The sequence below is a fragment of the Natator depressus genome, chromosome 1 (genome assembly GCF_965152275.1).
Source record: "Natator depressus isolate rNatDep1 chromosome 1, rNatDep2.hap1, whole genome shotgun sequence".
Taxonomy (NCBI): domain Eukaryota; kingdom Metazoa; phylum Chordata; order Testudines; family Cheloniidae; genus Natator; species Natator depressus.
Window position 1 is genome coordinate 275,749,705 of NC_134234.1, and position 21,491 is coordinate 275,771,195.

At 39.4% G+C, this 21,491-nt stretch overlaps 1 protein-coding gene across 1 annotated transcript in view; it reads right to left on the bottom strand.

Moving 5' to 3' along the window:
- PTPRQ (protein tyrosine phosphatase receptor type Q) overlaps window positions 1-21,491 on the bottom strand; it is a 207,080-nt gene that overhangs the window by 47,867 nt on the left and 137,722 nt on the right. Inside the window, exons 45-47 of the mRNA XM_074941974.1 lie at window positions 15,663-15,995; window positions 7,220-7,341; window positions 3,514-3,700 (exon numbers count right to left, since the gene is read on the bottom strand). Coding sequence (XP_074798075.1) covers window positions 3,514-3,700; window positions 7,220-7,341; window positions 15,663-15,995 — 642 coding nt within the window. The remainder of the gene's footprint in view (window positions 1-3,513; window positions 3,701-7,219; window positions 7,342-15,662; window positions 15,996-21,491) is intronic.

Consider the following 21,491-nt stretch of genomic DNA (forward strand, 5'->3'; position numbering starts at 1 on the left):
TGTAGAACTGGGCAATGATGGCAGCACATTCAGCATAAGCTGTAGAGGGACTCTAGCATCCAGCTGCATTTCTTGAACCTCAACCAGATGCCTCAGCATGTCTGATTGCTCTTTCATAATCTGCAGCATTTCTTCCTGAGTGGCACACTCTTGTTCCCTGCATGTTCTCCTGTCCTCCCTTCCATGTCCAGGTTCTTGGACAGTATAATCCTCCATGCTCTGAGCTCCATCTTGTCACTCTCAGAGGCGCGCGTTAACTCATTGAACATGTCCTCCTGAGTGCTCTTTTTCTTCCTTCTAATCTGGTAAAGTCTCTGTCCCGGTGTGGAGGATGTGCCAATGGACAAGGTTTCAGCTGCAAGGAATGCAAAGCACAAGGGTAGCATTGACAGCACATACATTGTTTCTGGTGCAAGGTTAATTTTTTTAATAAAATAATCATCCCTCACTACACTTCACTGCAAGCCACAACGTAATCACAACCACTGGCTATTGCCAGAGTCGGTCTGCTGCTCCAGCCATGGTGAATAAGGCCACGAGGCATGGACGAGGGGTCTTATGCCTCTGCTTTTGTGAAGACATCCTTGGGATCACAGGTTGGAACTTGAGAAAAGCCCCTTTTCCCCTAGCAACCTAGATGGTGCTTAGGAACAGGCAGCAGTGTAAAGTCCCCCAAATAGTTTATTTGTTACAAAAGCAGCACCAGGTTGGGGAGGAAGGGAGACAAACAGGAAGCCGTCACCCCACCTTATTTTTGTAATGCTTGCAATACATGGTGATCCCTTCCAACCAGAACCACAGCCATTTGGGAAAGCATGGTTGTGTGACCCATATTTCACCAAACGGGGGGCAGATTACTTGTTGAATTGTTTGTGGTTTAAGGGCTAGCATTGAAACCTTCTCCCGTTTCCCCTAGGTGACCCTATGCAATATCACTCTCCTGAGGGTAACAGAGGCGACAAGGGAGCAGATTTTGCAAGTGTCTGGGTACAGACCTGGTCCCTGCAATGCTGTGTGCTGCAATGATGCCAGAAGAGTTAATACTGGAGTGGCACAGGAAAGTGTCCCACTGTGGTGGATGAAATAAAGGAGCCCTTCCCAGAAACCTTCTGCAAAGGATTGCAGAGTACATCCATGAAAACTTCCTAGAGATTTCCACGGAGGATTTCTGGGCCAACCCGGGGCTCATAAACAGTCTTTTTCAGAGAGCACCCTATGGATAGCTGGAGTAGCCACCAGTAACCACTACACCTACTTTTTTGTTCAGATTAAACATAAAAAATAATAGCATGTAACCCCTACAGTTTGATTGGAAATGTGTACTCACCAGCGGTGCCTTCCCCGGCATCACGCTCTGCCACCAACTGGTCCTGTGAAGGGATGGGCCCTGGGGTTAAAAACGGTTCTTGCCTGCCTCACATCCTCCTCTTCCTTGTCAACAATGTCTTCCTCGTTGTTGCTCTTGGTCGCCCAGGGCTCCTGGGACGTATCCATGAAGCATTTTGGGGTAGTGGTGGGGTCACTGCCAAGAATCACATGAAGCTCCCCATAAAAGTGGCATGTCTGTGGGGCAGAATCAGAATGACTGTTCACCTCTCTTGTCTTCTGGTACGCTTGCCGAAGCTCCTTTATTTTCATGCAGCACTGCTGTGTGTCCCTGATGTAGCCCTTTTCCTCCTTGCACCGCATGATCTTGGCATGGATGTCAGCATTTCTTCTGCTGGATCAGAGCTCTGCCTGCAGATTCTTCTCCCCACACAGCAATAAGATCCACCACCTCCTGTGTACTTCATGCTGGAGCACATTTGCGGCCTTGATTCTCCACAATCAGTTGTGCTGTTGAGCTCTCCACACTGAGCAAACAGGAAATGAAAATTCAAATGTTCCCAGGGCTTTAACAGGGGAGCGTCTGTTTCCTGTGTACCTGGCTCATATGCAGTGGAGTTGAAAGTGCTCTCCAGAGTAGTCACAGCGGAGCACTGTGGGACACCTCCTGAAGGTCAATCATTCAAATTACACACCGCAGTATCTACACTATCCCCATGTCAACCCATGGATGTCAAATCAAGCGCTATGCCTCTCGTGGAGGTGGAGTACAGAAGTCAACATTACAGGCCACTTAGATTGGCAGAAAGGACTCAGCAGTGTAGACACATACGTTATTAGATTGACTTAACCCAGTTATGTTGATCTAAGATTGTAGTGTAGACCAGGCCTTAGTGTTTTATAGTGAAACCAGCACTTTAAATTCCATCCAGAAATTTACTGGTAGCCAAAGCAGATCTCAGAGCACATTTATCATGCTCTTTCCCAATGATCCTAAGGTAGCCCTTTATAAAACACATTTATTCAAGTAGTTTATTCTCAAGATGCAAAAACAAAAATCATTTTACCAACAGCTCTGTCTAAAAGAAAAGGCTGTACCTCTCTTTCCAGGCACAGATAGAGAAGAAGTTGTTTTGCCTACTCATGCTTCCTGAGCAGCCAGGGATATAACATGACCCCAAATTGTGAACCCAAGTAACCAAAGGCAAGCACACTTCCTCAATCAAGGGGTCTGATATAATCCCTGCTTGCTTCCCAGCCCACAGATATCAGTTCAGTCTTCTCTGGATTGAGCCTATGTCAGCTAGCCCTCCTCCAAGCCTTAACCTCACTCAGATACCACATAAAAAGCTTGAGTGTGGAAAATCCAGTGGCAGCACTTGGCCTTGTTTATGAAGCTAATCACGCTAATTCTTATTCCTGGACTATTATTCTATCATTAATTTAGGTGTAATATCACAAAAAAGTAAATCTTTAAATTAACCTTTTGATTCCTGCACATAATTGCTAACTGTGCCATGCCCACTCTACTGTGCGCCATTCATTTGAACAGAACACAACGATGTTCAAAATAGGTCCATAAATCAATATAGGTTTCCCTTCATTAGAAAAGAAGAGATTAAGAACTGTAACATTTACAGTACATAAATGATTATAATAAACACAGCATACATGCCTGAGAAAAAAAACAAGATATTTTTAAAAGTGAGGTTACAGTCAAGAAGTTGACTCTGAAAATTTGGAAATTTAGAGACCTATCTTCACGGTCGATAGCTTGTCTGCTGAGGCAGTCTGTTCCTTAGGTCAGAGTATCCCTTTAAAGTGTACAGTACTGCCTTGACATTAGATTGATTTCTGCCCACTACAGCCTCCTTCCGGCCTCCTTGTTTAGCTGTGCATCACTCTTACTCAGATGTTAAACAGGCATAATGATCACCCACCTCCGTAAAGCACTTTGAGATCGATGGATGATATGTGCTAAGTATTAGCAGCGTTTATTTTTACTGTCTCTTGTTGTCTATAACCACACTTTAACATCAAGGGTAATTCACACCGCTTTACTGTGAGAGCAAAATCTAAAGATGTATTGAAAGTGTAGCTGGTATTCACGATTTACGTTTTCTTTACTGGACAGGTATCAAGAAAAAACCAACAGTGATTTTTAAGTTAAAAAACACAAACACTTACCTGCCTCAAATGTGGAGACAATTACTGAAGTACTAGACTTGCCTTCAATATGTGCAGCACTTACATCTCCTGTAAAAGCGGTGACTACTACAGAATATCTTGTGAATGATTTTAAATCTGAAATTTCCAGGGTTTTACCCTCGTAATTTGTCTTGAGAAATGAAGCTTTATAATCGTCACTATCTACCTATAAAATAGATAAATACAATACCTCAAAAATAGTACATTAAATTCACAAGATCATGTTACTTATATAGTGTATTTTATTTACATTTACCTACATACACACAGAAATATACAAGGACCCCAATTAGCAAGACTGAATTGCAGCACAAGGGAGTAGGCAGAATAAGAAACAGACATCCCTTCCCACCCATGTGAAACCACATTATCATTCCCCTCATCACAACTCCAGGCCTGGGGGCAGAGGAAATGGATGCATGTCAGATGCTCTCCTCCACCAAGCAAGCATATGGCGAGGGGATGGATAGAACATTGATCTGGGGAGCTATGCTGGTGGGAAGAGGAAATTCAGCTGAACCTAGTAAAGGGCTAAACTAAAGTTACTTTGCCAGTGAGCAAGAAAGGAGCTCAGAGAGCCACAGTTCTTTTCCAGGGCTCCTTCGAGGGCAGGGCAGCTAGACATCCTGTCTTAGCCTAAAAACTTAATCAAGTGTGAAATGTGAATGCATTAGCAGGACAGCCAAATCCCACATCTGGATAGTCAGTTGGGCACATTTAAACAAAAATGACACTTCACTTGTATATGTGCCAATTTTTAAAAGCCCAATCCTGTACAGCCGTATGTTCATGATTAAGTTTGCTCATAGAGATCCAGAAGGTGGAGTATCATGAGCCTTGAGATGGGCAGTGCATAGGATCACTGCTCCAGGAGCAGACGAGGGTCTGAACTGTGACTCAAAGAATCACAATTTGGTCCTAGATTTCCTTTTGCTTTGCAAGTGTGCCAGCCCACTGCCTGTGGCAGCTTACTTCTCTCTCTGTGCCAGCTCAGCTGACATGTTGAAGGGACAGAGTCAAGGCTCCACCAATTCCTGCCCATGCCCACCTGTACAAGAGGGGGAGTAGCAACTCCACAGAGACTGTTCTCCCCTGTGCACTGGGACTTGCAACTTGGGTAGCTTAGGCAGAGAAATAAGAAGACTACCTTATGCCCCTTTGCTCCCTTGTGTAGGCACAAACCACAGGTCATCATTAGGCCCACAAATAGTCCCACTGAAGTCAATGGGACTTCTCATGTGTGTAAATGTATTAATATGAACAAGTATTTGCTGGACCATTCCCTAAGGATCAATACATAGCTTGTTTCACAAAACTGGTATTGGTACATAAAAGCACAAATCTATTTAATTATATTTAGCTGTGAAATTTTAATTAAAACATCATGAAATTCATTAAGGAGTTACTCATTTGTTAATAGCTTCTTTCGAATAGTGGTGGCAACCTGATGGCTTGGTACTTTTATAAATAAAATGGACAAAACATTCATTCTGGCAGAGAGCTGGGCCAGATGGCCTAGTAAGTCTTTTTTAACTTTATGAAAAAGTAGATAAGTGGAAAAGGAAGCTCTTCTAGTCGATGATCAAACAACATTTTATTACGCCCCTTCCTTATGGTCTATTCCCACTATTATAACATTTTAAAATGATGTTTTCATTATTGTTTCTTCGATGTGTAATTTGAAGGATAATTAGGTAGCTGTACAGTAGTTTTCCCACTGGGTGAAATTTGTATTAAATGCAGCTGCTAAAACATTAGGATCATTCAAGCACACTTTTTCTTTGACAGATGTGCCTCTATCCCCACTGAGGGTTAACCTTAACTAAAGTTTCTGATGCACTAAACAGACATTCATTTCCTAGGATGACCATGAAGAGATGAGGTACTTTTTCATATCTTACTATCAGTTATATGGCATTTAAATATTTACAAGAGAGCTGTAAATACAATTGTTTTGATACAGAATCATTAAACTTTTCTTTATTTTTACTCTCCCCAAAACCCTAATGGTCCAATTTTGTCTCCTTTACTGATTCCGGGTAGTCCTTTACTCCACAAATACTGCTAATGGGAAAAAAAAATGAGAAAAGGTATAGTATGATTTATTTTGGGCTAATGGTGGCAGAATGATTTTCCTATTACTGTTCTGTAAAGCTGAAAAAATTGACAATTTAAAAAGAAACCTTGACTTTCAATAAATGGATGGAAAGTATTACTTTTTAAAAATTATGATGTGACAGAGAAGGATCTGAATTTATTATGTCCTGTGAAAATATTTTACAAATCCTTAAGGAGCCTGATCTGAGAACTAAAATACTAAAATGTATGTAACGTTGTAAAATACAGAATGTTTGTGGAATTTGGAATCTAAATACATAATTTTCCCAGAGGGCCACCAAAATTTATGCCAGTATTTTCACTGCAGACAGACTATGACAGTTTAATTGGACTTTAAGCAGCAGTGGACCTGTCTGTATAATGCTATTCACTATGGAGATGACACCTGTAGCTACTGATCATTGATTAGACAGTACCTGATTACAAGCAATCTCTAATATTAAATCTATAAACTTGAAACATTCTGAATGTGAACATTTCCTTAAAACCATGTTTGATTACTGACTGAATATTCAAAACAGCATTTTAAATTCCTGCTGAATATTTACCAACACGTTTGAGAAATCCAGTAATTCATTATAACTTATTGGGTACCTTATTATAAATTATAGGTATAAGTATCAGATCAATATATCATGGTCTAGGACATGACTGCATCCCGCTAATAATTTAGGAACCACATATTACAGAGGCAGAAGGGAAAACTGTGTGAACAGAACTTGGTGGAATGTTTCACACAAACAAAATATTTGAATTTGGGGGTTTGGTGCTTCTGCAAAAAGGTGAAAGAAATCACTTTGGTGCAATTTTATGACAGTGTGTCATAAATGACAGGAGGGTTTCACAAGTAAAATGTCTTTTCATTTGTTGAAATCAGAATTGTCAAGAACTGCGCTCCAGCTCTTCTCTAGTCTCTTCTAATGACCTGCTCAAGATTTTGCTGAAGGAAGGAAGAATTGTTTTTCTTTTAACATATCCCTTGTTATTGTAAGTCCTGCCATTGCACTGCTGCTGTGATAGATGGTCTACTACCTGCATAGTGCATTGGGCCAGTTAGAGCAACAGCAGTGAACTGAGAAGAAGCAGAAAGGGTAGAAGCACGTGAGCCCCATGTTGCCATTTCTATTTTATTGTGACTCTTGAAATATTTGATGCTTTTCTTGAAGCCCCAGACATTGATTACCCAGGAATCTCAGCTTTAATTTGTTAGGTTTATAAGCAATATAATTCCATAGTATTTTGTCTAAGACTTAAAGGAACATCTAACCTTTTAACAAAGCTAGTTTCCCTAAAGTTTCCCATTAGCACACTATCAATATTTTCAATATCAAAGATTTGCTCATTCTCAAACAAGAAAATCACCATTTTCTCAAACTACATTTTTATTTCTTATGTCCTAGATTCCTCCGTGCAAAAGACAGTGGATGTTTTGGACATTCTGGCTTTCATTCCTATCCTGTTTATGTGTCTTGCAATTTCTATAAAACGTCTATATTCGTGTTATTCCAGATACCATCAAACATCTGTATCATTATCAACCAACAAGTAAAAATGAGAACTGCCTTACTGAGGTAACGTCTATGAGGTAGAATGTTGGTCCAGTAATAACGTCCGGTTCACTCCAACTGATGTTAATACTGTGAGGAGATGTAACTACTACAGTTACATTTTCTGGTGGACCATCTGGAGCTATGGAAAAAATGATACATATGTGAATCAGAGTTAGTTCATAACAAATAACACAGTATCTTGAGTCACCATGAAATAAGATTCACTTACCATTTGAAAATGAAACTTTTGTAATTGTATTATTATATTTGCCAAGCTGTTTAAAGAATTACAAACATTTTTGGTTCTGATTTATAAAGCTTTCTATGGGATTTAGACACATCTTTTATTAAAATTCCATATCCTTAATGGAAGATGTGTCTAAAACTCCTAAACAGCTTTGCAAATCTACACCATAGTATCTGTTAATTAATAGGACCTCTTTTACATGGCACATACAATTTCCACATGGGAGATGGAGTATGTTTGATGCACCAGAATAAAGAACAACAACAAAAAAAAATACTATCACAAGTTCATATCCATGTCAACAGGACTGGAAAATTTTAAAGTTTTTATAGAGTACTGTTTTATAAAAGGAATGTTTGGTTTCTAGTTTATTTTTATCATTCTTTTTTTCTTAACATATTATGAAATACAGAAAAATAGAGAGGGGAAAGGAGCTGTAGGACTTCCAGATGATCACTATTAAACAATGAATATTTTTCAACAGTTTCCACATCATGCGGTGGGTATGAGTTCACCTGGTTTCCCATTATAAAGTACAGGAAAATTCGGTACTCTTCCTACAACATGGCAATACTTGGTACTGTGCATATTGACTTTTTAAACAGTGAACATGGTAAGAATGGGGAAAAATAGGATTTGTGAGTGCAAGAGACACCTAGATTGCATATAACTTGATAACTTGGCTCCATTGCACCATTTTGTGCCTGCTACAAAAAACAGCAAAACTGCGATCTATACAAATCTCAATAAATAGTAAAATAGTAAAGAAGCACTCTCTATTCCTACCTTTGATTTCTGCATAAAATTGCTTTAATACATTTTTCTCCTTCATGAATCATTAGATCACTACCTACTATCCAGTGGATTACTGCTAGGAAATAAGAAAGTTTGGGTGGTAATTAGGTTTGTTTGTTAGTGGATTGGCTGAGCACTTGAGTGGAGTGGGAGGTTTAGACTACTCAGAGGAGGGTGAGGACAGGAGAGAGAGAATTTAAAGCCAATGTACTCATCTGCAGTAGCTCAGTTATACCTAATAAAGATGTATATTTTTAATTGAGCTATAACTCATTTTTATGTTAGTTCACTCCATAGTTTTTCCTCAAAGTTTCCTTTGGTGCAAAAAAATGCTTGCAGTACCCATTGCTGCATTACTAAAAGAAGATTATGCCTTTATCTATTTTTGTGCATAGTGAAGTCTCTGAAAGAACTGTAAAATGCCATATAAATGTTCAGTTAACAGAACCCTAGAACTGTGAACTTATGAAGATGATTTTTCATTATTTATAGTACTAGCAAGAAATGGAGCATATTTTCTCTTTTAAAATTAGTCAAGGAAGCAATTTAGATTTACTAGTTAGATAAAGGAAGGATTGTAGGTACTACTATTCACTTTTAAGCACATTTATATGTAATCCACGTATTTTCACTTAAAATCCGAATGTAATTTACCACATTATCCAGCTTAATTTAGAGATGCAGTATCCCCTATTTGATAACAAAATTTTCAATTTGTTAAATTTTTAGATTTCTATCAGGAAACTTTTTATATATTTAATGTATTTACATAAAGTGCATCTAAACATCATTATCCGTTTTATTTTCACCATAATAAGAAAATGATCAATTGACACTTACTTAACAGTAATGAAAAATTAGGAATAGCTACTGACAATAATCCGTAAAATGAAAAAGGAGACTGGACACTGGAAATGTGCTGGTTCAAAAACACTTGGTGTTTTATAATAAACATTTAAAAAAAACCTGGTTGTCTCAGCGGTAACTGTCACATTCTGATTTAGGATTTTTTGTGAAATGAGTCTAGTCAGTAATGGGTAAGATATCACTATACCCTTTCTCTTATAAATCACAGCAATTTACTCAGTAGAAATGACCTAGTCTTATTCTCTCATTCCCCTATAATCCAATCACTTCCTCTCATAAGCAGTTTTCGCCTGGTTTTCGCAATAATGCATTTTCTGTAACTAACAACCATCATTTCCTGATTATCATGCCTCTATCCTGCCACAGGAATGTGGGTCTTATGGAGGTCAGGGTCATCTTTCCCATCCATCTGTGTCCTGATGCTGTGGCAGCAGTTAAGTGTGTTTGCTAGAAGGTAAGTCTGGATAGCCCATCATTTAGCATAGTCCTCAAAAACAAGACTGAATACCCTAACCTTCTCATGGAAGTTCATGCTTGCCAGTTTGGATGAGAACTGCCTTTTTCATTATTATTTTTTTAAGAAAAAAAAGTCTTATATTCAGTTATATCTTATTAACTTGATCTAGATTTCCCCCCAAATTTTTGGATATTTAGGCATTAGACAGATATAGGGCCCAATCTTTTCCCCATAAAGAGAATGAACAGAACAAAGAATCCCCTGCGCATTCAAGGCAAACATTGTCTGAAGAGGGGGTATACAAGCATGGCAGTATCACTCCTCTCACTTTGACCCAGAAAAGCAAGAACTCCAGACACTAGAGTTTGGGACGGAGGGTGCTGGGAAGTAGTCAAGGCTCAATTTCTGTAGTCTCATCTACCTGGAAACTCGTGGTGATTTCCCTGTGTAACACATAAATTCACATTGCACACATTTCAAATACCTTGGGTCAGGTACAAGAAGAACAGAATGAACCATCCTGCCATAAAAGATGTAGGGTTTGGGGGGCACTTCATAGTTCTGGCCCTCTACACATATGCCCCAGGCTTTCAGAGATGCCCCAAGAACTTCACCACATCTCAGGACATCCATGCACGAGGAGTCCCTTCAGCTTGCAAAAAATACCAGTTCCCAAGTTCCCTAACTACACCACAATGCGGAATTAATTCTGTGGCCTCAGTACCATCCATTTCCCACCTAACTTTGGCTCTCCAAAATGATTTTATCTGAGAAAGGATCATATGGACTATAAAATGTAATATTTTACTTGTTATGAATGCAAAAGTGAAGATCAGAATGGGTGCAGGTGCAAGATAACTAAGTTTCTCTTGCTATGGAAAATGTTCCCTTTTCTTCCCCTTATTGTGCCACAACACTGTGAACTAATGTACTGGTGTTTGTACACACTTAGATCATGTTGAAAATATTTCATCTTGCAAAACAGAGTTAGCTCTTTGCACAATCCATCAGCTAAGCAATAACAGTGCCATCAAACTATTTTATGAGACAGTGAGACTATTCCTATGAGGATAATCTATAAAACAGAAGGAATAGTTGATCTGGATGGGAGAGCTGGATTAATCCTGAGTAATACACTACAGTGTACTCCAATATACAACATTATTGCGATTATGGCTACAAATATGTACACAGGTCCAAGAATTTAAATAGGAATTCCTGCAGTTTTAAAGGCAAATAGAATACATATTAACTTTGGAGTAAAAGGTACTGCAATGATGGTAATGGTAGTGAGAACCTCCATTTAATTACCCACAGTATATTTAGATGATTAAACATTTGTCTGTTAGATACTGCTGCACTAGTACAAATGTTCACAAGATCCACATTTTACTATAACAATGGATAGATACAAAGAAATTGAATTGAGAATTTAGAATGCATTTTATGTAAATTCTTTTATGAATATTACATCTCTATAAACTTCGAGAACTATTAGGTCCAGAGTTTGTGTGTAAATATTGTAAATAGTGCTTGGGTCTGAGAATAATGACTATCAGGTTTTGTCTGAGCCTGAGAGAAATGAAAATTACTTCAAATCAAATTATGCCCAAAGAAAGATCCTTTGAGTGTTATTTCACAACCAAGGTTACTTTACATTCCCAAAGGACACATCTAACAGAGCTATTGCTTGAAAACCAGAAACACTGGGTTAAATTCTGCCCTCAGATGAGCCCATGCAACTCTAATTGATTTCAATGTGCAAAATCTTCAGCTATTTTACATAGCAGTAAGAAGCCCCTACACTACAAAAAGCTGTTTAACATGGCTGTGCATCAGCAGACTCACCCAGAGGATGTTTGATTCAGTCCAATAGGGAAAGAAGAGGAGATCCATACCTGTTCTGTGCAGTTTCCCTGAATAGTCTTAGGGTGCACCCTGAACCTCTCTCTTGCTGCCGGTACATGGGGACTCCTATTAGCATTATTACATACCTAGGACTGCAGTAACCCCGGCAAAGGAGAGACAGTGGAACTGGGGAAAGGTTCCTCAAACATTTTTTAAGTACAAAAAATGCCCAGTTGGCAAGAGCTGTAAGAGTTGATTGAGGTCGCAGGAGACAGGTCTCTTCCACAGATCCATGATTGCCAAGGAGGGATCTTAGCTCTGATGGGACATGTCTCAGCTTCCAGATGGATAACCGTCTTTGACATGGCCCATTCATTTTCTCCTCAGATCATTACCATTAAGCCAGGGAAAACTCCAACCCTTGCTAGGATGGCAGAAAGACATTGCTCTTGCTCAGTAATTTCATTGCCCATGTAATCATAGTCCTATATGGAAGTCAGGCTGGATGGGGCCACAGACCCTGTCCTTGGAGTGGGGTAGGGCAGTCACCTAAATGTGGCTGACCATCTCAGAGGAGGTTCTTCCCACCCCCGTCAGTATGTGGCTGCTATAACTGCAGAGCACTGGCCAACCACCTCACAGCTTTGTACTGAGAAGGGCTAGTGGAAATTTTACAAATTTTTGAAAATGTTCAGGTAGGTTTGTTGCTGGCTTTTAACCAGCTATAGAATTTCCAAATTTTGACTGATTGAATTGATTTTGGTGGATTTTTTTCCCTTTGTTTTTCTATTGGCTCTAGTTCCAAGGAAGCTACTGGGCCTAGGACAACAGTTGTGTGTTTTATTACACTGTTCCACTTTTTGGTTTAAATGAGAATATTAATTATTTGAATGTGCTACACTGACTACTTTGTTCTTTTGAAAGCACAAGCATCCAGTTTTTCCAGACAATAGTTTAGAAATGGCTATATCTTTTATTCTACGTATAAGGCATGGCAACATAGTTTACTATTGGTAGAGGCAGAAAAGAATCATGCCAGGTCATCTGTACAGATAAAATAAAAAGACATTCATTATCCCTACACAGAATATTCTGTTTATACCCCATTGTATTTGTAGGCTAACTAGCATACCAAGTTAGTTACACAACACCCACTGTCCATTATTACAGCTGAATGGGGGTAAGTGACATCAGCATCTGGCCCCATATTTCTACGTTGTATAATTTTTTTAAAACTTACACTTCATAATCAGGTTTTCTGATAGTAGCTTGCTGCACAGGTTACAAAAGCCCGTCTGAAAATTCCACAGGTAACTACATTTGTTCAGCACCAGTTCAGAATGTTGACAGCTCTCAGTGAATATTATACTTGTTTAATTGGGTTATAAGTGTGAAATACCTGCCAATGGTTTCCAAAAACTTGTACAATTAAATCTCATATTGTTGAATTCATTACTGTATACTAGATTTTACTATTTACTCCAGGTATCAGACAAATAGATTTATACATTTAAAATTATGAAAGGCAAATATTCTATGTGTAGAAATCTGACATAACTTTTAAAAAGAAAAATGGAGGCTACATCTTAAGAAATATGTCTCATTTGTTAGATGTATTTGGGTATGGAACAGACCTGCAGAGAAGTGTTGGAAACTCCATTGCTTAGCACTTTTAAAACTAGACTAGATAATAGAAGGAGAATCTACTGCTGGGAACAGTATTTGAATTGACGTGCAAATTGACTGGCACGTCCAACAGGTCTTTTCTTCCATCTATAAGTTCCATGATAACCACACTACCTGGAACCGTTTAGAAAGTTAACCCTTTCTTAAATCATTGAACACTGCTACTGAGGAAATGTAAAAGATATTTTCTCCAGTGCTTTTATTTTAAATCCTCTTCCCCACCCCACAATTTGAAAGTAAAAGAACCCTAAACTCAGCAGCTGTTTTAGGAAACTGGAACTTCCATTTCTCAGCAGGCAGACAGCAGCTGAGATCTATAAGTGAGAAATCTTTTTCAGAGTTGTTAGCTACCAGCAGTTTTTCCTACCCAGTTTCTGCAGAAACATAGGCTGTAGGTTTGTTTTTTTAAAAAGCTTTGATCTCTTTATCTTGGACTATATCATGCCATCAATTTATAAGCAGAATTTCCCATTAAAATCAATAGTGAGTTCTACTTAAAAAATCAATGCAAAATATGGTTCTATTTTTGCCGATCTGGTTTCTGTGGAAACAGGAGAAGGTATGGGAAACAGAAGCCAACAGCTGAAATATTATAAATATAATATGCCACTGTCATTGCTTTGCTGTGTGTGTGTGTGTGTGTGTGTGTTTGTGTGTGTGTGTGAACAATTGCATATAGGCTCTGATCTTGCAAACTTGTTTAACTTGTATACTTGCTTAACTTTACGAATGCAAAGGAGAGGAAGGATGGTGGTTCTGGTGCTTGTCTGAGATGTAGGAGACTTTGGTTCATTTCTCTACTCCTCCACAGATTTCCTGTGAAACCTCAAGCAAGTCACTTAGTCTCTCTGTGCCTCAGCTCCCCATCTATAAAATGGGGATGATGGGATTTCCTTACATCACAGCTGTGTAAATTCACTGGTGTATGTGAGGGTGCAGAAGTATTACCTAATGAGCACCATATAAAAGTCCTCTGCATTCAGATACCATGACAATGTTCATGCTATAAAGATATGACTAGAATAGATACAGTGGTGACTGAGCAATCCACTTTCCATGGCTAGTTAAGTACTTGGCACCCCTGCTAAGACTTCTAATTCTGGTATTGTTTTGTGATGTAGACAGATCATTAAAAACAGTACTGAAATCAACTCATTTTACACAGGCCAAAAAACAGCTATCAAAATTGTACTACTGACCTGAACTGGATCTAAATCAGTGAACCAAATGTGAAAGGGCACATATCCCAATACCAGTCCTCTAAAACATTCATACCTTGTGTAGCGGGGCAGTTACCCTGCTCCTGAGGGAAAAGGCTAGGCTGATTGGCTGCAGCTGCAGCCAAGCCCCAATCAGGCCACAGCTAGCCCTATAAAAGGGATGCTAGGCAGCCACTAGATCATTCTCTCCAGTGGGAGGGAGATGGACCTGGCTGCTCGGGGGCAGGGGCAGGGGCAGGGGCAGGGGCAGGGGCAGGGGCAGGGGCAGGGGCAGGGGCAGGGGCAGGGGCAGGGGCAGGGGCAGGTTGAGCTGGGGAGCTCAGGCCTGGCGAGCTCCCAGGCTGCGGCCTGATAGAAAGGCCAAAGTAGGTACTGGGCTGCAGGGAAAGGCAGCAGGTCCAAACCCTCCTTGCTGATGATTAGTGGTTTACAGACTGCAGTCTGCCCCAGTGAGTGGGGGCTAGATGGTGACTGGCAGTAGCCACGGAGGCAAGATGGGGATAGAGGGTGGGGGTCCCCCAGGTGGGGAGACCCAGATTGTGGGTTACTGCTCGGGCAGAACCCCAAGGTAAGGGGCACTGGGGTCCAGGAGGGACACGGGGGCCAGCGGCAAGTGAGACACTGGCCTGCAGAAGGCCCTCTGGGCTGGAAGAGCTAATTCCCAGGACAACCAGCAGGAGGTGCCACGCCGGTGAGCATCACCTTGCTCCACCAAAAATACCCTGTCTTTTTTTTTTATTAATAATGTTGTTTTATAAGCATAGCTGTCTGCACAAACTAGTTGTATCCTAAAATCTGCAGGTGCATCTTGTACAGCAGCACTTAAGAGCTCTTCCATGAAATTTAAAGCATATGATATTGACAAGAAATCTAGCTCCTTAGCTGGTGGCTGCTCTTTATGCTCCCCTAATAGAGAAAGTGTTTCACTAGTCTAATGTGTTTCATCAGTCTAACGGCAAAGTTTTAAATTAGTGATGGTTTAAAGCATGTGTGTTTTAATTGACCCCACACCACTTACCTAGAAATGGAAACTGCAGAAATCTGACTTGTGAATTTCAGCGGAGGACTCTGGCTGAGAAATTTAATTGCCATTTTCTAAATAGTAAGATAGAATCTAGCATCGAACAGGCTCTTCCATTCTGAATTACTTTAACTATGAATAAGTAATATTTTAAAATAGGGGAAATATATTACAGCTGCAAAATTACAACAAATTCTTCTTTGCTTCACAATTGCTATAGCTTTATGAAGAAACATTATAACCTCTGATTACATTTGCATATCTAGCTAGACTCAATTTCAGTATAGAAATACGAGGTATGACAGTCATCCTTACTTACAGCCAGGCAGAGTTTGTGTAGAAATCCAAGGCGAAGTGTTGCCATAACCAGCATTTGTACTAGCAGCAACTTTAAACCTATACCATCTGAATTTTTTTAGTTCATGTACTATCTCCTCCATATAGTCATCAACACCAGTTTCATAGGAATATTGATCCTTCTCATATTCAATACATTCATTGTTTTCCCAGTCACTGCAGTGGATGGACCGTAGCTGTGTAGTAATCTTGTAGTTTTGAAAGTAGCCAAGGATAGTATGTGGGGTTCTCCATGCCAAAGTCACACTTGTTGATTGGATGTTGGAAAAAGCAACGTCTCTGGGAGCACTGGGGACTAGAAATTAAAACACATTTTTAATTTAACATATGGTATCTTAACTTGAATGACAAGTAGTTTTAACTACCTTCAATTTATCCATAGTTAAAAAAAACTATTTTTAATAAGTATGTCTAATGATAGAGAATACAATTTCATATGATCAATTCAGAGTCTGTCCAGTCTCTTGCTAAATATACTACACATTATCAGCCTGATTATCCTCTGACTTACATTGTTGTAAATAAGGAGTAATTCCACCAATATAAATGCAGTCACACACATCAGTGAAAGTGAGAGGAAAACCAGGCCCTATATATACACCGACATATGGCACACACTTAGTATAGCTTTTGGGTTAAAGAAAAATACTTCTGACTGAGGCACGCAAGGGCAGCTAGGAGGAGAGGTAACATTGCTGTTGCTATACTCGGAACCATGCCTCGTCTTGGGGAAGGAATATTAAGCAAAGTTATTTTTGCCCTAACCTCAGCATCTTTTACTGCTGTTGCTAACTGGGATTCCTCTCCTCTCACTCTGAGATCTTGAATTGCCTCCCACGGTCTTGGTAATGCATGCAATCTTCAGGCAAAATTTCAAGGCTTCATAAGCATTTTGTTTAACTTTCAGTACATAAACACCTACAGTGTGTGTATATGTATGTATATATATATATACACACATACACATACACACACAAGCAGCTCAGTTTTCCAACATTTGGTGCTGTTCAGCAAACAAGAAATAACCGCAATTAAAAACAAGAATTCAGGAACAAGAAAAAGCAATGTAAAAAAGAAACTCCCAACTTGGTGTGTTCCTTTTATCTATAGACACATATATGTGAACACACATGTAGATATATAAATGTGCATGTACACAACAGCATGCCACATCTATATTAAGCCAACAGTGTACTTGTCAGATCTCTCAAACTGGATATGTGACATATGGTTTTGTACAGGATCATATAGTCACACACCAAGCTAATATTATCTCAAAGATTCTCTGTAAGATTATACTACCATTTTCTGGTAGCAGAAACTGCCACAAGAAATCTCCTCAAAAATCCTTCCATGTACCTGCCTTAGGTGTTTTGAAATCTTCAGGGGAAAAAACATTATTGGTAAAACAAAAATCCATTATCTATCCTAATACTGATAACTAAGCAGCATGGATACTTAAATAAGGAACAAAAAATCCCAGGATATTCATTCTGGAACAAAAATGTTCCCAATGGCTTTTGAAGACTTCTGGGAATATCTGAACCTTTGATTCTGTCTAACAGTTCACCTTTCAACAATATGACATCCTAATGTTACAAACCTTTGTCTCCCCCATAAATATGAATACTTTGGAATGACTGACTTGTAAGAATAAAATCTTGACAGAATGGGAGAGGAGTAGCAGCTCAAGAAAACAAAGGAACGAATACCAGCAAAGTGCAAACAGCAATTGTCTGGCTATACTGAACGGACAAGAGACATTTGACATGAGTTTAATCAGGCCGAAACTTTATTATTAGATGTCTGGGGCTACCCAGCAGATAAAAATGTACAGTGCAGGTAACCCTATGTTTATTCTGTAATTACCTGTGGGTCTTTTACCATCCACGCCCCCCATGTAAGAGGGTTAAGGTGGGCTATAAGAATGGGGGGTTGGCTTCCTGCTGTACCAATCATAGGAGTCCCCAACTGCCCCCATTCATTCCTTTTCCAAGCCATTTATCTGGTCACTGTATACCTCACCTATGGAGTATCTGCACTGGACATCCACCTTACACTTAAATAATGAGTTGCAACATACAGCCTACCGCCCTTCATGTCATGCATGAACAAAGCTCTTCCTGAACCTGCTGTGGGGAAGGCAAAAAAACCCCAACTGCACCCACACCAATATGGTGGTAGGAGGAAAATTCCTTCCCAGCCCCCCTAAAAAAGGGGCAGCTAGCATAATGCCCACAGCAGGTCTTGACCAAACCTGGTATTTTACCATCTAGAGGGCAGGGAGGGTGGGTCATGCCTCAGCCTGCTCCGTGTAAAAGGGAAGCTACAGCCGCAGAGCTGCCCCTTTTAAACCCTGCATTCCTAGGGGATGAGTCAGTGACCATGCTGACCCATTGCAGTAGTTTTCATCTCCCCCCCAACCCCAGCCATAAAGCACTCTTCCCTTCATTCAGCCAGCCAGCCAAATACCCCCTGCTTAAAGTGCAGTGCAGTCATTCAAGCCAACAAGCATTTAAACAAAAATCATTTTCTGGCCATGGTAATTTTCTTATTTAATCTTTTTACCTGTATAATTTAGTGCTATAGTCAAAATCCTGGCCCCACTGAAGTCATGTGGCAGCAGGCAACAATTTCAGTCCCTGCATTTCTAACGAGGAGGGGAGAGGCAAAGAGGAAGGTATGGCCCCACCCAACCCCCCTATATTCCAGCCAGCAGATCTGACTGGCCTTGCAGGGGAGAGCATGCTGCATCCCCTGAAGGGTGCAGGGTGATGCCCTGAAAGCATAATTAAGTCCAATAATATAGCAGTAATAATGAAAAAGACATTTCATGGTTTGAGTGAACTACAAATTAAATATATTTCAAGGAAGATAATACCCTTGACCTAATAACACTAGATCAAAATTGCCTCTTTGATGGAATAAATCCTTTCAGATACCCGGGGTGATAGGCACCTTAGATATACACTGCAGTAGATAGATATTTTATACTGTAACACAGTATCTTTCATTTTTATTTCATCTCATTTCCAATTTACCAAGGGCCTGTTTCAGTAGAAACTTTGTCTAGTTTCTGCCCTGCAAAATAAAGTGTAAGACAGTGGAAAACACAGAAAATTAATTTTCTGCCGCAATGCCTAAACAGTCGATTAAAATGGAATTGGATCCTTAAATGTTAGTTAAAAAGTCTAATTCATTTTAATCTCATCAAATACACTGAAATGGGCAAATCACATATAAATGTCATTTTTGCTTAGAATAAATGAAAAGATGCTGAGTCTGGAGCACATCAAAAAGAGAATGCAGGTACTCGAAGGGCAATTACTAGTGATCAGCAGCGACACTCCAGGGTACAGTACCTTCTGCTTTGATGAATTGCACATTCAACTAGACAACTTCAAGACAACTACACTATTGGGTTACAGATACAAACAGGATTATAGTTACTTTAGCATGGAGAATCAGATTTTCATTCTTCAAGAATGACTAAAATTCCCCAAACTTTTTCGATCCACAGATGGTACTAATTTGAACAAACCATTCCATGCCTCCTAGAGTAATCATTCAGCTTGTTTAAATTTTCTAAACATGATTCAACTATGAAGTGATCAATGTTCACAGTAAAATTACTTCAGATAACAAATTGCATTATTCAGGAATTATCCTTTATGATCTGATGCTTTCACTGGAGATGCAACAAAGGTCTGCATATATACCCCCATAGACATGTTTCTGTTTTAATACACATCTAAATGTAATTGTATTAACCTTCACTGGCCTCCAGAAAGCCATTATATAAATAAAAAGCAAGAAAAGGATGTTAGTTTTGGTATACATTGGGACATTAACTGTCCAGAGTTGTGTTCTGACTAGCTGGTTAGACCTTTGATGCTAATCTCATATTTAAATCCCCCAAGACATCACAAGCCTCATTACAATGTGATCAATCTATTTAAGTATTTGCCTAATAAAAATATTCTTTCCTGATTATATTTTTTTCATTATAACACAATAAGGAGTATGGAGCAGTCTAAAATATAAAGGATTTGTTTTCATTCTATTTAGCTTTTGAATTCATAACCATGAAACAGAGGACAGGGGTGCTGGAACAATTGTTATACTGGGGGTGCTGAGAGCCATTGAACCAAACTGTGAACTCTGTATATAAGGGAAACCACTTACCATCCATCAGCACCCCCACCATCCCTAGTTCCAACAACTATGTCAGAGGAGCTTGCTGACCGTGAAGTACTAGTGAACTCAGTATCTGCACTGGTGCAGGGATGAGGAATTTCTAAGCAGTGTTTAAAGGTGGCCAAACTTCAAAGCCAAGCACCAAGTCCCTTAAACTCCCTACTCTCACCTGGCTGTGATGCTAATCAGGAGCCCCAAAGCCTATGGACTGCTTTCAGATTAAGCTTTTATTTAAGAACCTAAGTGGAAGCAAATTCCAGATGCAACAAGCACCTGAATGTGAATCAAACATTCACAGAGTGAGGGAGGCAAAGGAACTGGGCTCATGGATATGGTATACAAAGCTAGGCCAAACTGAAGAGACAGGCAGGTGAGTTTTGCAGCAAAAATTCTATTCATCATGCTGACACAAGGGCAATAAAGGACAAAAAAAAATCCAATCTGCTGAGAAAGGAAAGAAGATGGGTCTGACTGTAGAGGTTGCTGAAAAGGATGGGGAAAGAAAAAAAGTAATGTGATATGCCTAGTTCCTAACTAAATTAATGAAAAGAAATCTGCCTTCAGAACAGCTGCCTTTAGCAGGGAGTTTGCAGTAAAAGAATAATGGTGGCCTATAAATCTGCTGCATGGTATTAAGAGCATCAAAAGAAGTGAAGTGAAGAACCTGGAATAGATACATACTGGAATATAACAAAAAAGGAAATTAAGAAAATAAATATTTGGAGGACTTTGTATTCATAAAATTATATTTCATGGAGAATTCTTAAGGGCCAAACTGTGATACTCCTCCTTACACTGAGTAGTACTTTTCTCTACAGGTAGTTCTACTGAGGTCACTGGGATTACTCATGGTATAAGGTACCATTCAGTGTGAGTAAGGCATTGCAATCTGGCCCTAAACGGTGATATCATCTTTTTTTTTTTTTTGGACTGGATGCTAATTTGCTGACATAAAAATGTAAAAAAAAAAAAAGTTAGCTTTTATTTTTTCCCATGATTTTGTCGCTGATCTGATATTATGGACCAGATTTTTAAGAGTTCAACCTTCACGGCTAAGGTCAGATTTTGAAAAGACCTCAACACATTGGCTGATAAGCTCTTTTGAAAATCTAGTCCTTGTTTAGCTGCCTAAGTGAGAGCTGAACTCTTAGGAAAATCTGTCCCCAATTGTGGATTCTGAGCACTTGAAAATTTAGGCCTACAGGCCTAATAATATTTCCACTGAAATCAATTGGAATATATCATAGGAGAAGGATCGTACCCTTCATTTAATATGCTCACTCAAGAATACAGTATGAAAGGTTTGAGAATTACATACAGAGGAGGAATGGATTTCCTGAACTGTAAAACACACACAGTGGATCTAGTCCTGTAAAAATGGTGATTACCCTCAACACTCATTTATTTCAATGGGTATTGAGAATGCTCATCATTTCAAAGGGTTGGGCCATTATAGTAAGCAACACATGTTGGACACTTACTTTTAAACAAGTAATGCATGTGACTTGCAAACTTTTTCTAATTTAGCTCTGCACACATTTTGTCACCATTTTTCACCCAGTTAATCCAGCACTTGGGGGGTGTGTGTGTGTGT